At 45.5% G+C, this 20,946-nt stretch overlaps 1 protein-coding gene and 1 pseudogene across 3 annotated transcripts in view; one reads left to right on the plus strand and one right to left on the minus strand.

The window, feature by feature from the left end:
- Positions 1-20,946, plus strand: part of Yipf1 (Yip1 domain family, member 1) — a 45,601-nt gene that overhangs the window by 11,683 nt on the left and 12,972 nt on the right. For 2 of the 3 annotated variants that reach the window (XM_006502968.4, NM_145550.3), the window contains exons 4-8: positions 10,209-10,289; positions 10,532-10,619; positions 15,081-15,197; positions 18,607-18,773; positions 19,104-19,286. In XM_006502968.4, the coding sequence (XP_006503031.1) occupies positions 10,209-10,289; positions 10,532-10,619; positions 15,081-15,197; positions 18,607-18,773; positions 19,104-19,286 (636 nt within the window). The remainder of the gene's footprint in view (positions 1-10,208; positions 10,290-10,531; positions 10,620-15,080; positions 15,198-18,606; positions 18,774-19,103; positions 19,287-20,946) is intronic. The other variant, NM_001205156.1, reaches the window with a different exon arrangement.
- Positions 919-2,624, minus strand: Gm12870 (predicted gene 12870; annotated as a pseudogene).

Consider the following 20,946-nt stretch of genomic DNA (forward strand, 5'->3'; position numbering starts at 1 on the left):
TTTGGTTTGGTTTTTGAGACAGACCTTCCTTTGTGGGCCTGATTAGTCTGGAACTCATTGTGCAGATCAAGCTGGCTTGAGTTTGCTGCGATCCTCATGAGTGATGGTAGTGCGTATGTCTCTACCAGGCTGGACAGAATTTTAACTGGGCTTAATTTTGTTCACTTTGGGGCCATCGTAACACAGAACAGGGTAAGAAGTGGGGCCTTAGTCTAGGCAAGATGGGTCTCTGAGAGGAATCTTAAAGTGTTCACATATCATCGTTTAATTAATTAAGCTATTATTATTATTAATTATTGTGTTTGTGAGAGAGAGAGAGAGAGTGTTTGGTGTTTGAGACAGGGTTTTTCTATGTAGCCCTGGTTGTTCTGGAACTCGCTCTATAGACCAGGCTGGCCTCAAATTTAGAGATTTGCCTGCTGCTTACCTCCTGAGAGCTGAGATTAAGGCCCTCATTTTTTAAATATTTATTTATTTTATGTAAATGAATACACTGTAGCTGTCTTCAGACACACCAGAAAAGGGTATCAGATATCATTACAGATGGTTGTGAGCCACCATGTGGGTGCTGGGGATTAAACTCAGGACCTCTAGAAGAGCAGTCAGTGCTTTAACCTCTGAACCATTGCTCCAGCCCACCCTCATAATTTCTTTTCTTTTCTTTTCTTTTCTTTTCTTTTCTTTTCTTTTCTTTTCTTTTCTTTTCTTTTCTTTTCTTTTCTTTTCTTTTCTTTTTCTAGACAGGGTTTCTCTGTGTAGCCCTGGCTGTCCTGGAACTCACTTTGTAGACCAGTCTGGCCTCGAACTCAGAAATCTACCTGCCTCTGCCTCCAACTCAGAAATCCACCTGCCTCTGCCTCCTGAGTGCTGGGATTAAAGGCATGCGCCACCACACCCGGCTCATTATTATTTTTTTAGACACTGAACACACACTTTATTCTTCCCGTGAAGGACTTGGTAAAAACACAGCCCAGCAGTGCGGCAGAAATGTTTGCCCAACAAGTGAGGTGTGCAGTCTGAAGGCAAACTGTTGTAGTTTCTTTTCTATTTCCACAATAGAATTTGGAACCTGCTGGCAAGCGTTCTAAGAGTGGAAAAGGCCACTGCTTTGTTCCTGAGACAGGGTCTGTCTCATTAGGCTGACCTGCAGCTGCCTGGCAATTCTGCCTCAGCCTCCTGAGTCCTGAGGTTATAGGCATGTCAGCACTTTGGGCAAAAGACTGATTTTAAAATTTTGTAATAAAATATTTGATTAGAAACCTACTAGCACCCATTTAGAGTTGGAAGACAGGACGTATACTCAGCTTCCGTATTACGCTGCAGCCAATTTGTCATCCCAGTGACTGATAGTAAAGACTTTGAAGCGGCCCTCACCACGGGGCAGGGTAGTTTCCCCTATAAAGACAAGCAGTGTCGATCATTATGGATTAAAGTTGCTCTGTATATCCCTGCTCCAAACAGCCACAGAGAGCAGTACCTAAATGCCTGCAGAGAGACTTCTGTGACTGGGTTTATCCAGTGGCCCAGGGCAGCATGTCCTCTGTCCTCCAGTCACCCAGGGGCCAGGCCTCGGAGCTTCTAGGCCTCTGCAACTATCAGGTCTCTGGTGACTTGAAAAGCGGCGATGAGGGAGCTCAGCTGTATCTTCTCACTGGTGCCAACAGAAAGTCTGTACTCAATGTCTGCCATTTTGGTCAATAAGTGTATCCGAACTGAAGATGGAAAGTCAACTCTGTGTACAAACAAGTGAACCTCGGTCAGAATGTCATGCAGCGCCAAGCCCTTCAGAGTCTTCAGCTCCATGATATTTTTGTAGGCGGTGGTGAAGTCCTGATTGAGCATCCAGTCCAGTATATTGGCGATGTCCGTCTTGAGTGGGTGTCCGGTGCACGTGTAGACAGTCTCCTCTGTCACCTTCCCAAAGGCCATATTGGTACTCTGCAGGATGTTCAAAGCCCTTCGCATGTCCCCACTGGACAGAGTGACAAGGGCCTTCATTCCATCTTCACTTATATCTACATTCTCTTCTTGTACTACGTGTTCCAGTTGAGGGACCATGAGCTTGGGTGTCGGAGGGCCAAATCGGAACCCCGTGCACCGTGACTGCAAGGCAGGGATGATCTTGGACCGGTAGTTACAGAGGAGGCAAAACCTGGTGTTTTCTGTGAACTTCTCAATCACCCGTCTCAAGGCATTCTGGGCATCCTGAGGCATGGCGTCGGCTTTGTCCAGGATCACAAGCTTAAACCCTTTCTTGAAGATTGTCCTTGTGCTGGCAAAGCTGAGGACTGGCTCCCAAACGATATCCCTCGGTCGTCAGAAGCATTCAGCTCCAAGACCATGGAGCCGAATTCTTTATCTTTGTACAGTTGCTTGGCACAGGCCAGGATGGTGGATGTCTTTCCTGTCCCTGGAGGGCCATAGAGAAGTAGGTGTGGCAGGTGGTCTTCACTGATGAACTTCTGAATGGTACTCAGAATGTCCTGGTGAGAAATGAGATCGGTCAGGGTCTGTAGCCGGTACTTCTCAACCCAGGGCAGGTTCCGGGCCCGGGCCACCGCCCGCCGCTGCTGCGAAGGCGCCGCCGCTGTCATGACTGACAGATGCTGCAGGTCCCCCTCACTATTTTTTTTAAACAATTTTTTTTTTTAAACCTCAGAACTATCAGGATGGCTCCACAAGCCAGGTCACATGAGTGTGACCCTGGAATCCATGCAGCGCTGGAAGGAAAGGAGAAGAGCAACTCCACAAAGTTGTCCTCTGACCTCGGTCCACACCCGTGCGCAAGACAAATGCATAAATATAAAAAGCCTTTGTTTTAAGACAGTGTCGCCTATCGCTCAGGTGGACTTCGAACTCACTGTGTAGTGAGGCTGTCTCCAAACTTCTGATCCTCCCGACTCTACTGAATATGTTTTAGAATTACAGGCATGTGTCACCATGCCTGGCCTTCTAATTCATTAAGAGCTTACTTTTATCAAATTATGAAGCATTAACTGGCATAAGTAAGTACTCATTGCATAGCTGGGTGTGGTGGGGCATATCAACCCCAGCACTCTTAGCACCAAGAAGGTATAGACAGGAGAATCTAAAGTTCAAGGCCAGCCTGGGCTACAGCCCAAGACTCTGTCTCAAAAAAAACAAACAAAAAATAAAAATAAAAAAAATGAAACCCAAAGCAAAGAGATTGCCTGTTACGCTTTGCTTCTGTTTACAGACGCACTTCCCAGGTGACTAATGTCCAAGCGGCATTATCAGGTGCCACCTTCCTTCCTGGAGTGTCAAGTGTTGGGCAGGACTAATTATCTTTACTTGAGGATGATAGTCATTATACAGTTAAGAGGACACAGATAGGAGCCTGAGCCAGCACCTCTAACAGTTCTGGTGTGGAGGACACCTGCTTGGTGACACGCACCCCTAAGCTCTGCATTTTAGAAGCTTTGCACACTGGGGAACATAAGTGTGTTAAATAAACAAAGAAGGCAGAGTTAGTTGGCGTGTAGGCTTTCACCTCCTGAGTTCTGGGATTATAGGCCTGTGGCACCAAGTCTGGCTTGCACTTACTGTTGATTTTTGTGTTTTGTTTTTGAGGCTCACCTTGAAATCACAGCGATCCTTGTGACACCTCCACCTCATGAATTATAGGCATGAGCTATATAACACCTGGCTTCAGATTTTACATTTGAAATACAATTGAGACTCTTTGTCTTGGCAGGATGTTAGGTCCATATATATTAGCTGTGTTACCCTCCCCGCCCCCAGAAAAACCAAAGCATAGTTTTAGACAGCCTCGGAGGCATCAACAGTGACCACAGGGGCTAGAAAGATTGCTCAGTGGTTAAGAGCACTGGCTGCTCTTCCAGAGGTTCCGAGTTCAATTCCCCGTACCCACATGGTGGCTCACAAACATATATAATGGTATCTGGTGTCCTCTTCTGACATGCAGGTTCACATGCAGACAGAGCACTGGTATATAAATGAATTGGTTAAAAAAAATGACCACAGACTGACATCTGCCTGATGCCCAAGGATATACAATAGCGAAAAATTTATTTTGTTAAAGCAGTAAATACAAGTCAGACATTTTTTTTAAGTAGAACTTTGCAAGCCTTTGTCTTAAGCTGCGTGTGTGTGTGTGTGTGTGTGTGTGTGTGTGTGTGTGTGTGTGTGTGTGTTCATTCGTGTTCTCGAGACAGGGTTTCTCTGTGTAGCCCTGGCTGTTGTCCTGGAACTTAACTTTGTAGTTCAGGCTGGCCTTGAACTCTGGAATCTGCCTACCTCTGCCTCTTGAGCGCTGGGATCAAAGATGCGCGCCACCACTGTCCTGTGAGATGCTCTTACCTTTATTTAACTTCTGACAGAAGATCTAGAGCCTTCCTCACCTCTGCAGCTGTCCTCCACACACGGAGCCCTCCTCTCTGCTGTAGTTCTTTCTGCTCCACAAGCAAGTTGCTGTTCCTGCAGGCTGGCAGTATTCTCCTGCTTCGTGATGGTCTCTTTTCTACTGTCAGAGGGGAAATGGAGGCACACTGGGCACCAGGGTTGGCACTCAGGGGTTCTTGCGCAGATGGGCTCAGAATAGCAACAACCAAGTTGCAGACTCCTTTAGCTTCTTGGGTACTTTCTCTAGCTCTGTCATTAGGGGCCCTGTGTTCCACCCAATAGATGACTGTGAGCATCCACTTCTGTATTATTCAGGTATTGGCAAAGCCTCACAGGAGATAGCTATGTCAGGGTCCTGTCAGCAAAATTTTTCTGGCATATGCAATAGTGTCTGGGTTTGGTGGTTGTTTATGGAATGGATCCCGGGTGGGGCAGTCTCTGGTTGGTCCTTCCTTTCATCTTAGCTCCGAACTTTGTCTCTGTAACTCCTTCCATGGGTACTTTGTTCTCCATTCTAAGAAGGGGTGAAGTATCAACACTTTGGTCTTCCTTCTGGAGTTTCATGTGTTTTGCAAATTGTATCTTGGATATTCTAAGTTTCTGGGCTAATATTCGCTTACCAGTGAGTGCATATCATGTGAGTTCTTTTGTGATTGGGTTACCTCACTCAGGATGATATCTTCCAGATTCATCCATTTGCCTAAGAATTTCATGAATTCATTGTTTAATTGCTGAGTAGTACTCCATTGTGTAAATGTACCACATTTTCTGTATCCATTCCTCTGTTGAGGGACATCTGGGTTCTTTCCAGCTTCTGGCTATTATAAAGAAGGCTGCTGTGAACATAGTGGAGCATGTGTCCTTATTACAAGTTGGAACATCTTCTGGGTATATGCCCAGGAGAGGAATTGCTGGATCTTCTAGTAGTACTATGTCCAATTTTCTGAGGAATCGCCAGACTGATTTCCAGAGTGGTTGTACAAGCTCGCAATCCCACCAACAATGGAGGAGTGTCCCTCTTTCTCCACATTCTCGCTAGCATCTGCTGTCACCTGAATTTTTGATCTTAGCCATTCTGACTGGTGTGAGATGGAATCTCAGGGTTGTTTTGATTTGCATTTCCCTGATGATTAAGGATGTTGAACATTTTTTTCAGGTGCTTCTCAGCCATTCGGTATTCCTCAGTTGAGAATTCTTTGTTTAGCTCTGTACCCCATTTTTTAATGGGGTTATTTGATTTTCTGGAGTCCATCTTCTTGAGTTCTTTGTATATATTGGATATTAGTCCCCGATCTGATTTAGGATTGGTAAAGATCCTTTCCCAATCTGTTGGTGGCCTTTTTATCTTATTGACCGTGTCTTTTACCTTACAGAACCTTTGCAATTTTATGAGGTCCCATTTGTCAATTCTCGATTTTACAGCACAAGCCATTGCTGTTCTCTAGTTGCATATGTAGCAGAGGATGGCCTAGTCGGCCATCAATGGGAGGAGAGGTCCTTGGTATTGCGAAGATCATATGCCCCAGTACAGGGGAATGCCAGGGCCAGGAATCGGGAATGGGTGGGTTGGGGAGTAGGCTGGGGGAGGGTATAGGGGGCTTTGGGGATAGCATTTGAAATGTAAATGAAGAAAAATCTAATAAAAAAAAGAGGAAATCAAAAAACAAACAAACAAACAAGTTGGAGCACAAGATCCAGAGCAGATTTGAATGACAGGGCTGATGAAGATTATCCTCTGTCTGAAACTGTTCTGATTACTTTCTGTCTGAATGGATGGAATACAGATGCAAAAGTGCATTGTCCTTGCTATACATCAGAGGCCCGGGTTTAATGTGACTCGGAGAAGCAAGGATACCTGTAGATTATCTGGTGTATTTTAAACCTCAAATTTTTTGCCTCAATTTTTGCATGTGTGGTCATATATATGCATAGTTAAGTAGTCTATAATAACCTAAAATAATAGTTGGTCAAATTCAACCCGATTTTGGCATTACCTTGTTTATTTGTGTGTGGGTGTGCATGTGCTATGGTGTGGTTGGAGGTCAGCAGACAACCTGAGGGAGTCAGTTCTCTTCTTCAACCACATGGTCCCTGGGATCAAACTCGGGTTATTAGACTTTGTGGCAAGCAGCCTTACCGGCTGCACTGTCTTGCTGGCCATAAAGCCGTTATTTTAAAAGCTCCAGGCAAATAGCTAGGTAAATATTGACTGTGCTAAGACTAAATTCCCTAGTCATTGGAAGCGCCCTGCCTACCTCCAGTCAGAAAGCACAAGCAATTGGTTTTTTGTTTTGTTTTTGTTTTTGTTTTGTTTTGTTTTTGTTTTTTCAAGGCAGGTTTTCTCTGTATAGCCCTGGCTGTCCTGGAACTCACTCTGTAGACCAGGCTAGCCTTGAACTCAGAAATCTGCCTGCCTCTGCCTCCCGAGTGCTGGGATTAAAGGCAAGTGCCACCACTGCCCAGCTAAGCAATTGTTTTTTAAAGCACAGAATTGTCCTGTAGTCAATTTTGTGTAACTGTTACTAAGAGTAGAACAGAGGGGCTGGAGAGATGGCTCAGTGGTTAAGAGCACTGACTGTTTTCCCGAAGGTCCTGAGTTCAAATCCCAGCAACCATATGGTGGCTCACAACCATCTGTAATGAGATTGGATGCCCTCTTCTGGCGCATCTGAAGATAGCTACAGTGTACTTACATATAATAAATAAATAAATAAATCTTTAAAAAAAAAAAAAAGAGTAGAACAGACGTCTAAGAAAATCAGTTTATTTTTCAAGAAAAGAAGATGTATTTGAAAAACCCACAACGTGAGGACTCACCCACGTTCTGACTCAGGAGAAGTGGCACCCCAAAATCACCCACAAGAAAAGGTCTTGCTGCAAACTGCAAGATGATTTTTATTTAAGAGCGCTCTCGGGCCCACGGTCATACACCACGCAGGGGTAGAGGACCGTGGTGCCCCGAGTAGCTGGATAAGGGGGTATTTAAAGGAAGAAACCACAACTCAAGGAGGTGGGAAGTGTGTTGTTGGAAAATACCAAAAATACCAGTTAAGAGTCACGAGGAAGTGCAAAGTTACAAGAGTCACGAGGAATACCTGGTAATTGTGAGGGTTATTTCTCAAGACAGTTTCTAAGAGCCCCTAACAATAGCACATTTGCATAGCGGGTTCCGGCAATGGTCAGGGTGACTTTCTTTGAATGAGCACTCTTTGAACCCAGGAAGGGTGGGTGGAGGAATGTCGCTATCTGTTTTATGATTAGCATACCTTCACAAAGGCCACATTTCCAAGCCTGGGCCTAAAGGCCTAGAATTCTGTTTTTACTTTGTTATACTTTCATATTCATTTTTATTTTATGTGCATGAGTGTTTTGCCTGCATGTGTGTCTCTGTACCATGTGACTGCAGTGCCTGCGGAGGCCAGAAGAGGGCAGTGGATTCCCTGGTACTAGAGTTCTAGGCAGTTGTGAGCCACCACGGAGATGATGGGAATTGAATCCAGGTCCTCTGGGCTGTCTCTCTAGCTCCCAAAATCTGTTGATTTAAACACGCAGGATACATTTTAGTTTATGTCAGTGTATTAAATTTTAACCATGGGAAATAGTTTCAACAACCTTTAATTTTTTAAAAATTACTTTTAGGTATATAGGTGTTTTTGTTTTTGTTTTTGTTTTTGCATGTATGTAACTGGTGTCTGAGTAGGCCAGAATAAGGAGTCGGATTTCTTGGGGCTGGAGTTATGAGCCCCTATGTGGGTGCTGGGAATTGAACCCAGGTCTCTGCTAGAGGATCCAGTGCTTGTACCTGTTGAGTCATCTCTTCAGCCCTCAATAACTTTCTAATTAGAGTCAACTTTTTAAAAAAAGATATTTATTTACATACATACATACATATTTATTGTATGTATATGAGTACACTGTAGCTGTCTTCAGACACACCAGAAGAGGGCATTGGATTCCATTACAGGTGGTTGTGAGCCACCATGTGGGTGCTGGGAATTGAACTCAGGACCTCTGGAAGAGCAGTCAGTGCTCTTAACCACTGAGCCATCTCTCTAGCCCCTAGAGTCAGCTTGATCCCAAGCATAAACCATATTTTCTACAGCTGCCCATAAGATCACTGTGACATGCCATCTTCATTTCGCTTGGGGTATTATCCTTTGCTTTAGGGTACAGCCTAATTTCATCGTACAAACCCCTTTCTTACCCCAAATATTCTCTTTCCTATTAACTAAGGTGAGATGAGTTTATTATTTGTTTTTTGTTTTTGTTTTGGTTTTGGTTTTGGTTTTGGTTTTGGTTTTTCGAGGCAGGGTTTCTCTGTATAGCCCTGGCTGTCCTGGAACTCACTCTGTAGACCAGGCTGGCTTTGAACTCAGAAATCCGCCTGCCTCTGCCTCCTGAGTGCTGGGACTAAAGGAGTGCGCCACCACACCCGGCTCAAGTTTATTATTTGTGCTAATTTTTGTGTATGTGTGTGTTTTGTGTACACATATGTGCCAGTGTCTGTGGAGGACATTGGATGCCCTGGGGCTGGAGTAACAGGCTGGTGTGAATTACTTGACAGGGGTGATGGGAACCCAACTCAGCAATTCAGTCTTCAGCAAGTGCTCTTGACTACTGAGCCGCCTCTCGGGGTCCCATTTATTTGCTTGTTTCTTTGTCTGTTGGAGACAGGGTTTTGGTAGCCCAGGCTGACCTCACATTTACCTCCTATTCAAAGGTAGCCTTGAACCTCTGATCTTCCCACCTTCACCTGGGACTCGAGTGCTGGATTTACACAACAGTGAGCTCACAGACACATGTTGCTACGTCTAAATATATATTTTAGAAGGTATGACAGCTAGTAGGATCGAGATAAAGCATTTCCGTTTTACGGCTGGGGAGGTGGCCAGTTGTTAAAGCGCTTGCCGGAAGCGTGGGGGAGGACCTGTTTAGATCCCCTGCACCACATAAAGAGCTGCATGTGGTGGTGCGAACCTGGAATCCCGCACTGAGGAGATGGAGAAGGGAGTGCTGGGGCTTCCTGGCCAGCCAGTCTAGCCACTCCACCAGCTCCAGCTTCATCGAGAGACCTTGTCTCCAAAAATATAGTGGAAGGGGCTAGAGAGGTCATGGTGAGGGTTCTTCAAGATGTGTCATGGCCTCAGAGACTCAAAGGAACAGGCAAACTTGCAGGGCTAATGGTATAGAAATGCCAGTATATTGTAGGGAAGGACAATAACAGTCACCTTAGTTGACCATTTTGATCTCAGCTGGTGACAAGTGGTCTTGTGTCTTGGCTGTTTGGGCAGACATGTGACAGCCCACTGTAATCCTGTCAGCGGTTAGCCACTGTTGCATTTCCCTCTGTTTTCCCTTAGTTGTATGGAATAACCCGTGCCATGTTCTGGTCAGTCCAAAGCTTCCTTCACTCCCTGAGGTAGGAAATTTGCTGTCTGTTGCAGTCCGAACTCTTCCCCTCCTTACTGACGCTTGTTTCTATGTCAGGTTGGCTGGGAGTGGGCTGTGATGATTGCCCTTAGTCACTGAGTATCAGTTTTGCGTTTTGATATCTCAAGAAATTGGGAAGTCGGGGGCTGGAGAGATGGCTCAGTGGTTAAGAGCATTGGCTTGTTCTTCCAGAGGTCCTGAGTTCAATTCCTAGCACCCACATGGGAGCTCACAACCACCTGTAGTCATATAATCAGATCCCATGGGGTCCGAAGCCCTCTTTGGTATGCAGACATACACGCAGACAAAATACCCATGTATATAAACACATAAATAATTAAAAAGAAGATGTTGGGAAGCCTGGAGCTCATCGTGTTTCATTTCCCCTCTGACAGTTACTTGCCGGTCAGAAGCGAAGCTCTCCCTTCTGGACATTCGAATACTATCAGACATTCTTTGATGTGGACACTTACCAGGTCTGTGACCCAGCTTCAACCTGTGGTTTCCACAGTGGGGACTTGTTTCTGCTGGGATGGAACAGCCATCATGTTAGAGCCCCGGTACTAGAAGTGGTCTTTCTCAAGCACATTGGCTTGCTGCATGTAAAAACACCGTTATAAAAGCTCACATAGCCCGCCTTGAGTTGTGTGGTAGTGGACTAGATTAAACCCTAAGGAAAATAAACCTCGAGTAGAATTACTGCTGTGTTACTTTGCAGGTCTTTGACAGAATAAAAGGGTCCCTGCTGCCGGTTCCTGGAAAGAACTTTGTGAGGCTGTACATCCGCAGCAATCCAGATCTCTATGGTATGTGCTGTGCCGTTAAGTTCAGCGAGCGAGCGTGGGGGTTGCCTGGAAGGTTAGATAATTGCACTGCTAGGGGAGTGTACAATGCTTTGATTTGACTCTCTGAATCTTAAACTATTTTTGCAAAGAATTTAGAAGACAATGCAGTTTCCTGTCCCATGGTACTGTGGTTGTTCTTCCTGTGGCTGCAGTTATTATCCTCCTTTAAAGGGCTTTAGGTGACGTTAGTGTAGGCTTGACACAGGTAAGTGTTTCTGGGTGTTGTTGATTTTCCTCCCTGGAGGATTTTGTGGGGTAGGGTCAGTGTGGAGAAAGGTTGTTGTTGTTGTTGTTTTGTTTTGGCTGTTTGACTATACTCCATAGTTCGTGGCATTTGAATACTTAGTCCCGGTTTGTGGTGATGTTTAGGTAGGATTAGGAGGTGTAGCCTGCTGGAAGAAGTATGTCAATGGGGGCAGGCTTTAAGGTTTCAAAAGCTACATGCCATTCCTAGTTCCCTCTTTTTCCTCGATGCTTGTGCTTCAGGATTCGAGCTATCAGCTGTCCCTGCTGCCATGCCTGCCCGATGCCACACTTCACCACATGGTGATGGTGATGGACCATAAGCTCCAACGAACCGTCTTGGTGCTTTGGTCTTGGTGCTCTTATCACAGTAATAGAAAGTAACTAACCCAGTTCTCTTCTGTGTTGTCACTGATCCCATGAGCTCCTTCTCAGCTGTCAGGGTGCGCGTGGGCTACTGGCTCCCTTAGAATTGGCTAAGGAGTGGGTGTAGCCCCTGCCTCCCTTGCTGTCTAAGGAAAACTCAGAGGCCCACCCTGAGCTCCTGAGGGAAGGCTTGCACACCATGGCCTCTGTATTTGAGGGGAGATGAGGCAAGAAGGCTGAGCTGATCTTTCCATGGTCTCCCCATGCTGGGTTGCAACTCTTCTCCTTTAGGTAATCATTTTTGGAAATGTCCTTCCAGTCACACAGAGTTGAGGTTTGAGATGAGTCTAAGTGAAGTTAACAATCAGGACCAGGCTGGCAAGATGGCCAGCACTTGCTATGGGAGCCTGACGACCTTTTGATATTAAGAGCCCAGTGGTAGAAGGAGAGAGCCAACGCACAGAAGTTGTCCTTTGATCCCGACGCACGTTTCCTTGTGTGGGGCACTCTGGGCATACAGGACCTTTGGAGTCTCTCTCTCAGTTGCTCTTCACTTTATTCTCTGAGGCAGACAGGATGTCTGTATCTCTTAGAGTGAAAGCTGTGAGCATCAACATGGCTGGAACTCAGAATCATGATAAATGAAGAAGCATGCTGTTGAAGGGTGTGAATGCTTTTCTATCAGCCTGAGGGATCTGCGTGTTTTGTTCCTCAGCAGTTAGGGGTTCATTAAAAGCCTGCTAGTAGGAGAGAAGGCACATAGTAAATATCTCAGAAGACAGTGTGTAGAGCTAGGACAGGTTTGTTTCTTGCTTCTGTCCAAGGGAGAATGAGTGCATTTGATTTCAACAGGCAGAGTGGTAAGCAGACATCAATGTCATTTTAGGCCAGAAATTGTCTGGGTTTTTAGCTTAGGCCTGGGATAGCCAAAGAATGGCTGGTAAGGAAGGCTTTCAAGGGCACAGGGGACTCCTTGTCCACAGGATCTGTATCTGTGATTCAACCAACCAAAGCTCAAAAGGAAGTTTGGAGAAGTGCACGTCTGTGCTGAACATACACCGACTCTGTCATTGTCCCCTGAGTGGCACAGCTTGGTAACTTTACATAGCACTGACATTGTATGAGGTATTACCGGGATCTGAAGATGATGGAAGTGTGCTTGAGGCTGTGTTGTGATTCATACAAAAGGACTTGCGCATCGCAAGATTTAAGTGTCCTTGAGCATCCAGGAGCCAATCCCCCACTTATGCAGATGGGGAGCTACATCTCTGCCCCCCACACCACTTGCTGCAAGATAATTTCCTCTGTCTAACAGGACATCTCAGGCCCTCCATGGTCTGGCCCTGTCCATCTCCAAACTCTGGCTGCTCCCTTTACCTTAAACTGTCTTTTTTATTTATTTATTTTTATGTGCATTGGTGTTTTGCTTGCATATATGTCTATATGTCTGTAAGAGGGTGTCAGAAGCCCTGGAACTGGAGTTGCAGACAGGTGTGAGCTGCTTTGTGGGTGCTGGGAATTGAACCACAGTCCTCAGGAAGAATAGCCAGTGTTGTTAACCACTGAGCCACCTCGTCAGCCCTAACAAACGTTTTGGTAGTGGAGTTTTGTAGGTTTTGCTTTGCTTTTTGCATCTCTCATGGCAGAAGGTATTAAATAATACTGTAATTTTTTTTTTAACCTTGGACCATGGCACAGAGCCCACACTCTGTGGGGAAGCAGGCCACTTGTGGCAAGTCAGTGGCTCCCTGGAATCCTTGACTGCCTAGGTTCCCTTTCTTACCTTAAGAAGTCAATACTTGCCGGGCGTGGTGGCGCAAGCCTTTAATCCCAGCAATCGGGAGGCAGAGGCAGGCAGATTTCTGAGTTCGAGGTCAGCCTGGTCTACAAAGTGAATTCCAGGACAGCCAGGGCTACACAGAGAAACCTTGTCTCAGAAGAAAAAAAAAAGTCAATACTTGGCTTTGAAAAGTGCTCATCCATCTGTGTTGTTCTCCCCAAAAGTAATGGGTTTTCTTAATTTTATATTTCAAGGTATCTGAGATTAGCCCCAAAGATACTGCCAAATGTTAATGAAAAATGTCAATATTCCAATGTAAAAGGTGTCACTTTTGCTACACAGTAAATTAATTTTTGCACATATGTGGTGTTACACATGTATGTGGTATGTGTATGTTGTGTGTACACATGAACACATGCACATGTGTGCACGTGTGTGTGCCTGTGTGGAAATCTGAGGCTGACACCGGGTGTCTTTCCTTGAATGCTCGCTACCTTTGTTTTTTTCTTTGTTTTGTTTTGTTTTTGTTTTTGTTTTTCAAGACTGGATTTCATTGTGTAGCCCTGGCTGTCCTAGAACTCACTCTGTAGAGCAGGCTGGCCTGGAACTCAGAGATCCACCTGCCTCTGACTCCTGACTGCTGAGATTACATGCATGGACTATGTCCAGCTGGTGGATTACTTTATCATTAGAAAGAGAAAAGAGGACAGCTCCCAACACGTAGTCACATGGATGGCCCTCGTTAATCTCTAACTTGGTGCAAAGCAAAACAAAAAGGCATAAATGAGGGAGAGATTTGTAGGGAAGAAGGGGTAGATGGGCAACAGGGAGAGGGTGGGGTGTGGGAGTGGTCACTGTACATTTTATACATGTATACAACTTGAAACATGTAAGTTTGTCCAAAAAAAGAAGAAATGACCGTGTTTAACTGTCTCTCCATCTCTGTATGTCTCAGACATACACAAACACGTGCACATATGTGCTCACACAATGATGGTGGTTAAGTAAGTTACAGACTTGTTTTCTTAAGATTTCTTTCTTTCACACACACATATGTATATGCATATGTATATACACACACATGTAAATATGGGTGTGTGTTTTACCTACATGCATGTGTGTGCAACACATGCATACCTGTGTCCTGCAGAAGTCAGAAGAAGGCATCGGATTCCCCTGGATCTGGAATCATGGGCAGTTGTGTGGGTTCTGGGAATCGAACCTGGGTCCTCTGGAGGAACACTCAGTGCTCTTAACCACTGAGCCATTTCTCCAGCCCCAAGCTGACTTTTGCCTGAAGTTTTCTTTTTGCTCTTCTCTTCCTTTGTAACGCAGGAGGGTCTGACTGGTTCACCCGTGTGTCCTCGGTGTTAGTGAGAACGCTTGTGTGGTCACCCGAGTGTCCTCGGTGTTAGTGAGAACGCTTGTGTGGTTTGATGACCCTTCACTGAGGGACCCCTCCATTCCCTCAGGTGGGGACTGCTTACACCCATGCATTCTGATTACCCCAGCTTTTCAGGCATCTAATTACTGAGTTGGGTTCCGACCTTTCAAAAATGAACATTCCCATTAAGTAAGTGTTGGTTGCCTCTAAAATTTTTTTTCTCCTGCTTCAAGTATGACCAGGAATAAGAGCACTGACTGCTCTTCCAGAGGTCCTGCATTCAATTCCCTGTAACCATATGGTGACTCGAAACCATCTGTAATGGGATCCAGTGCCCTCTTCTTGTGTGTCTGAGGACAGCGACAGTGTTCTCAGAGACATAAAATAAATAAATTTTTTTTTAAAGTATGATCAGGAAGAGGCTGTTAAGAAATGATTCAGAGAGCTGGAGAGTAGTTAAAAACACTGGCTACTCTCTGTAATGGGATCTGATGCCCTCTTCTTGTGTGTCTGAAGACAGCGACAGTGTGCTCAGAGACATAAAATAAATAAAATCTTAAAAAAAAAAAAGGAAAGAAAGAAATGGTTGAGAAAGAACCTAACAGCGAGCGCTGCATTTCCCCTTCTGTGTCCTCTGGTTGCTTTGCAGGTCCCTTTTGGATATGTGCCACGTTGGTCTTTGCCATAGCAATTAGTGGGAACCTTTCTAACTTCCTAATCCATCTGGGAGAGAAGACATACCATTATGTGCCCGAATTCCAGAAAGGTAGGTGAATAGCTTGACTACATTTTCCAAATGTGATCTGCCTTTGACTGCACGTTTTCACCTTCTGAGCACGTCGTCCAGTCTCTGTGCGCTGCATCATCTCTGCTCTCAAATTCAGCCTGCAGCTCAGAGTTCTCCACCATCCATCTATATAAACCCACAGTCCTCCCGACACGGCTACATTCTGTTGCACACAACTTTCTATCCTAAGTGTATATTGCTCAATGGCATGCGTATAGTGTTGTAAATCTATATAATTTTTAGGGAAGCTGTTGGGCTGAGTACTGGTTGGAGTTTATTCTAAAAAGATAGAGTGTGCTCGAAGGGTTGCTTGTAGCCGTGTTTTCATCATGCAGCGATTAGAAACAACAGAGGCATTGTTCTTTAAGTTCTGGTGGCTTAGCTGGCTGAGATGCCTGTAACCGCTAATTCTAAAGCACCTAGAGCATTGTGGGAAGCCAGTAACTCTGCCAGCGGGGGGCCTGTGATGTTGGCAGTTTTGCTAATGACAAGTTTGCAGTGGTCAAGACTTGGAGAGGACCACACAGAAGTGACCCCAGTTGGAACTTGTAAATGACATTCTTGCTTTATAATGTCCTTCTTTAGTTTTACCTCCTCTGTGTGTGTATGAGAGAGATGTGTGTATATGTTTGTGAGATGTGTGTGTGTGTGAGAGAGGGGGGTGTGTGTGAGAGAGAGAGATGTGTGTCTATGTATGTGAGGTGAGTGTGTAGGAGAGAGGGAGAGCATGTATCCTTCTTTTTCTCCCTTTTAGCCCTCTTTCTTCTCTTCTGTCCCTTTTCAGCACGGAGTTAGACATAGATTCAGTCCTGTTTACTAAAAATCTTCATTTGAATGTAACCTTGAAATATGTTTCCCAAGCATGGGCCTTATGTTCAAGTAGCTCAGTGGTTAGTGGAACAGGACAGTGACTGTGTCGCTGTAAGCAGTTAACTTGCACATTGCAGGTCTGTGTACAGCTGCCGACCAAGAAGAGCAGCCTGCTCTGCCTGGGGAGGGAGCTGGGACGCAGGAAGGTCCTTCTCTGCTGTTATCCCCTTAAGCTGGGCAGTCCAATCATGATGCTTTATAGACCAATAAGACAATCATCGCTCTGTCCATGAACATCTCTCATCTTACATAAAGACTGTGAGTCCTAAGCTCGCCGTCGGCTACGTTGGTAAGGCTCAGTTGTCATACACACCGGACACTTTTGAGTTTGACCTTCAGAAACCACAGTGGAAAGTGAGAACTGACTCCTGCGAAGTTGGCTTTTGGCAACATACACACACACCACATATACATTAATAATAAAGTTAAGTAAAGTATGACACATACCTGACACTAGATCCCACTCCTGTCAATTCATGTGTGACCTTGATCAAAATGCTGGTCAGCTCTCATCCTGTTTTCTTCTCTGAAGGGAAAATAGAGATGATACAAGACACTGTCTGTATACACGCTAATAACATAAAGTAGTGGTTCTAAGGTTAACATGGTTCGCTATATAGTTCAGCCCATGAAGTTATAATTGTCTTGCCGTAGCCTTTCAGACACTTGGATTACAGACATGCACATGTATCATTAACACTGAGATTATAATCCTTTGTGTGTGGTGTGGGAAGTGAAACCTGGGTCTTGAACATACTTGCCAGTCAGCTCCATTACTGGTCTTTGTTCTTTGGAGACAGCCTTCGTGTGGCCCAGGCTGATTTCCAGTTCACTGTGTTAAGAGGGAGGGTGGCCTTGAGTTCCTGGTCCTCCAGCCTTTACCTCCTAGGTGCTAGGACTGCGATTCTGACACCATGCCTGACGAAAGAGCTCATTATTTCATTTTACTTACTTACTTTTATATATCTATTTGTGAGACAGGGTCTCTCTACATAGCTCTGACTGTCCTGAAACTCACTATGTAGACCAGACTCATCCTGAACTCACAGAGAACTGCCTGCCTCTGCCTCCATTTCCTGAGTGCTGGGATAAAAGGCATGCACCACAATGACCAGCCTTAATTATTTATTTTTGAAATGTATGTGTGTGAACGGGTGTTTTGACTGCATGTATTTCTGTGTAGCACTTGCTTGCCTGTTGCCCTAAGGGGTCAGGGGAGTGAATCAAATTGAAATTGGAGATCCAGACAGTTGTGAACTGTCACATCAGTTCTAGGGATCGAATCTGGGTTCTGGAAAAGCTGCTAGTGTTCTTAACTGCCGAGCCTTCTCCAGCCCTCATATTTAACTCCTGAGTATGTATTACATGTCAATCACTGCTTAGAATAGCTCGTGTCTGGGTTTACTTGTTTGGTTCTCCCAAGAGCCTCACGGGTAATCTTCCTTGCATTCTGCAGGCAGGGAAACTGAAATAGGAAGGTTATGTAACTCTCCACCCAAAGTTGCTTTGCCTAGGATTAGAACCTACGGCCTGGAGTATGCTTTGCCTCAGGCACCTCGTTGCCTCACAGTAAAGCTCTGAGTGCAGTGTCTGATGTCTAACCAGTGCTTAATAAGCAGTGGCTACAGCCACGGTAGAATTTCCTTCCCCTTCCTTACCTACCCAAGGAAAAGGAATTATGTCAGCAAAGCTGGTGGCTCAATAAGGCCATTCCAACATGAAAAAATAAAAAATAAAAATAAAAACAAAAGACCTGTGATGGAGCCCCCGAGGGTTCTGGGCAACATGCTTTCATCAGAGTCCGACTGGAATTCCTAGGAGGGGCCTGTCTTTGCAGGAGGTGCTAATTGAATTATTTGCCAGTTTTCACGTTGGAAGGACAGGTGCCTTGGTTTAGCGTGCTCTGGGATTGTCACTTCAGAAGGAGGGCAGTCCTGGGAATGCTGTTCTTCAGGAGAGGACAGAAGATCAGGAGAGCGCCCAGCAATGGTCCCCAGGAGGTGCTGATCCACATAACACAGAGTATTTAGGTGGGAAGAAGCTAGCGTGGAGATAATTCAGGTGCCTCTGAGCTGGAACTCCGTATTTCAGAGACAGATCACTAGATGGCACGCAGAGCAGGTTAATCTGCACCCAGGGCATTTTAATGCATTTGCTAAGGAAATCAGTGTAAGCTCTTGTTTTGCTAGAGAGGAAAAACGTGTTCTTCCAAGGGGGTAGTTGGGTTTTATTTGATCTAAAAGCTAAGTATATTTAGACACTTTTAGTGAAGCTCTCTAAAGTATTTCAGTTACATAATTCAGTTGTTTCTATTAGAAATTTTTAGTCACCAAGTCCATTATAAAACCATAAAGGAGACACAAGTCACTACCACAAAGACACATGCTAAGGGGCTCATTACATCAACAAATGTTCATAAAGCACCTACTGTGTGCTGGGCCCAGGAATAGTGTGTTAACACCCCGACAGGGAGCTTGCTAAAGGCTTGATGGAGATGGAACCGCCCTGTCACCCACAGTGTCTATCGCAGCGACTGTCATCTATGCCTATGCCTGGCTGGTCCCTCTGGCCCTCTGGGGCTTCCTCCTGTGGAGAAACAGCAAAGTGATGAGCATGGTTTCCTATTCCTTTCTGGAGATCGTGTGTGTCTACGGCTACTCGCTGTTCATCTATATCCCCACAGCAGTAAGTACCATGCGGGTGAGTAGGCAGAGCCCTGCTGTTTTGGGTGGAAAATTAGAAAATTCAACAAAGTATCCCACGGGGGCCTTGTTATTTCCAGCCTAATGCTCCCACATCCCTGGAGGCTCCTTTTGAATTTAAATTGCAGGATGGATGGGTGCTGGGAAGGCAAGGGCTTTGGCTGTGTTCATCTGTCTGCACGCTGCTACTAGGGTGCTCTGCAAAGCCTAGCTCTGCAAAGCAGTGCTCTGAGCCGCTGAGTGCAGGCTCAGGAGTGGTGTGAACACATGTGCCAGGAATGAGGCACTCACCTCACACTCTCTCTTTTCCCAGGTCCTGTGGATCATTCCCCAGAGGGTTGTTCGTTGGGTCCTTGTCATGATTGCCCTGGGCGTCTCAGGCTCTGTGTTGGTAATGACATTTTGGCCAGCTGTTCGTGAGGATAACCGGCGTGTCGCCTTGGCCACCATTGTGACAATCGTGTTGCTTCATGTGCTGCTCTCTGTGGGCTGCTTGGTATGTTCTTGACGTGCCTGCTTGGTACTGTACTTATTTATTTACTTATCTAGGACGTACGAGTGTAGGCACATGCAAGCCACAGCTCACGTGTAGAGGTCAGCAGACAACTTCCAAGAGTCAGTTCATTGTTTCCACCATGTGAGTTTTGGGGATCAAGCTCATGCCACCAGGGTGCCCTAAAAGCCCCTCTACCATAAGAGCAGTCTCTCCAGCACCATAGGTGTATATCATGCGCACATGTCAACACTTACTCTGCAAATCCTTACACTTACCAGACACAGTGGTGCTTTTAAAATGGATCCTATGAACTAAATGTCAAGACTGCCCTGGGAAGGAAGCTGGTAAAAGGGTGAGGATTGGGTTCTACTGTCTGGTTTTCCTTGTTTCTGTGACGTGGTTAAGATTCAGCGTTTAAACCAGGCAGTCGTGGTGCATGGCTTTAATGCCAGTGCTCTGGAGGCAGAGTTGGGCAGATCTTTGAGTTCAGGGCCAGCCTGGTCTACAGAGTGAGTTCCAGAACAGCCAGGGCTACACAGAGAAACTAACTGGACAGTCAGATTTGCCAAACGGCAAACTTAAAGTTCAGTGAGGAATTCTATCTCAAATCAGTAAGGTGGAAAGAACATGGTGTTCTGCATGCTCTCTGCATGAACATAGCATGCATGAATCTGCACACTCTTTGCATCTCTCTCTCTTTCTTCTCTCTCTCTCTCTCTCTCTCTCTCTCTCTCTCTCACACACACACACACACACACACACACACACACACAGGTACTACCCAAATAAAGTCAAAATAAGTTTTAAAAGAACCAGTTTTGGGGTTGGGGATGTAGCTCTGTTGATACCACTGAGAGTCCTGGGTTGGTTTCCCTGTACCACAACACCCCGTTTATGTGGTGCCTGTAATTCTCTCGTTTGGGAAGTAGAGACAGGTAGAGTCAACATTCATCATTGGCCTCAGCTACCTAAGGATGTGGAGGCTGTCCCAGGCTAGAGACCTTACCTAAAACAAACACAAATAAAAATAAAAATGAAAATTACGTGGCACCTGTGTCAGGACCTTCAGGATATGCCCATGACACTTCAGGACACTCTACTAAAGGCAGAACTTTCCTGCCTGTCTTAGTCAGGGTTTCTATTCCTGGACAAAACTTCATGACCAAGAAACAAGTTGGGGAGGAAAGGGTTTATTCGGCTTACACTTCCATATTGCTGTTCATCACCAAGGAAGTCAGGACTGGAACTCAAGCAGGTCAGAAAGCAGGAGCTGATGCAGAGGCCATGGAGGGATGTTCCTTACTGGCTTGCCTCACCTGGCTTGCTCAGCCTGCTCTCTTAACCCAAGACTACCAGCCCACAGATTGTCCCACTCACAAGGGGCCTTTCCCCCTTGATCACTAATTGAGAAAATGCCTTACAGCTGGATCGCGTGGAGGCATCTCCCCAACTGAAGCTCCTTTCTCTGTGATAATTCTAGCCTGTGTCAAGTTGACACCCAAAACCAGCCAGTACACTGCCCATCATGCCGATCAAGAATTTTTCTGGAAAAGAGCCAATGAGATGAGATGGCTTAGTGGTTAGAGATGCTTGCTGCCAAGCTCCATGACCTGAGTTCAGTATCCAGGACCCACACGCTGGAAGGAGAGAACCAAATTCC

Source organism: Mus musculus, chromosome 4 (assembly GCF_000001635.26).
Source record: "Mus musculus strain C57BL/6J chromosome 4, GRCm38.p6 C57BL/6J".
NCBI classification, from domain to species: Eukaryota; Metazoa; Chordata; class Mammalia; order Rodentia; family Muridae; genus Mus; species Mus musculus.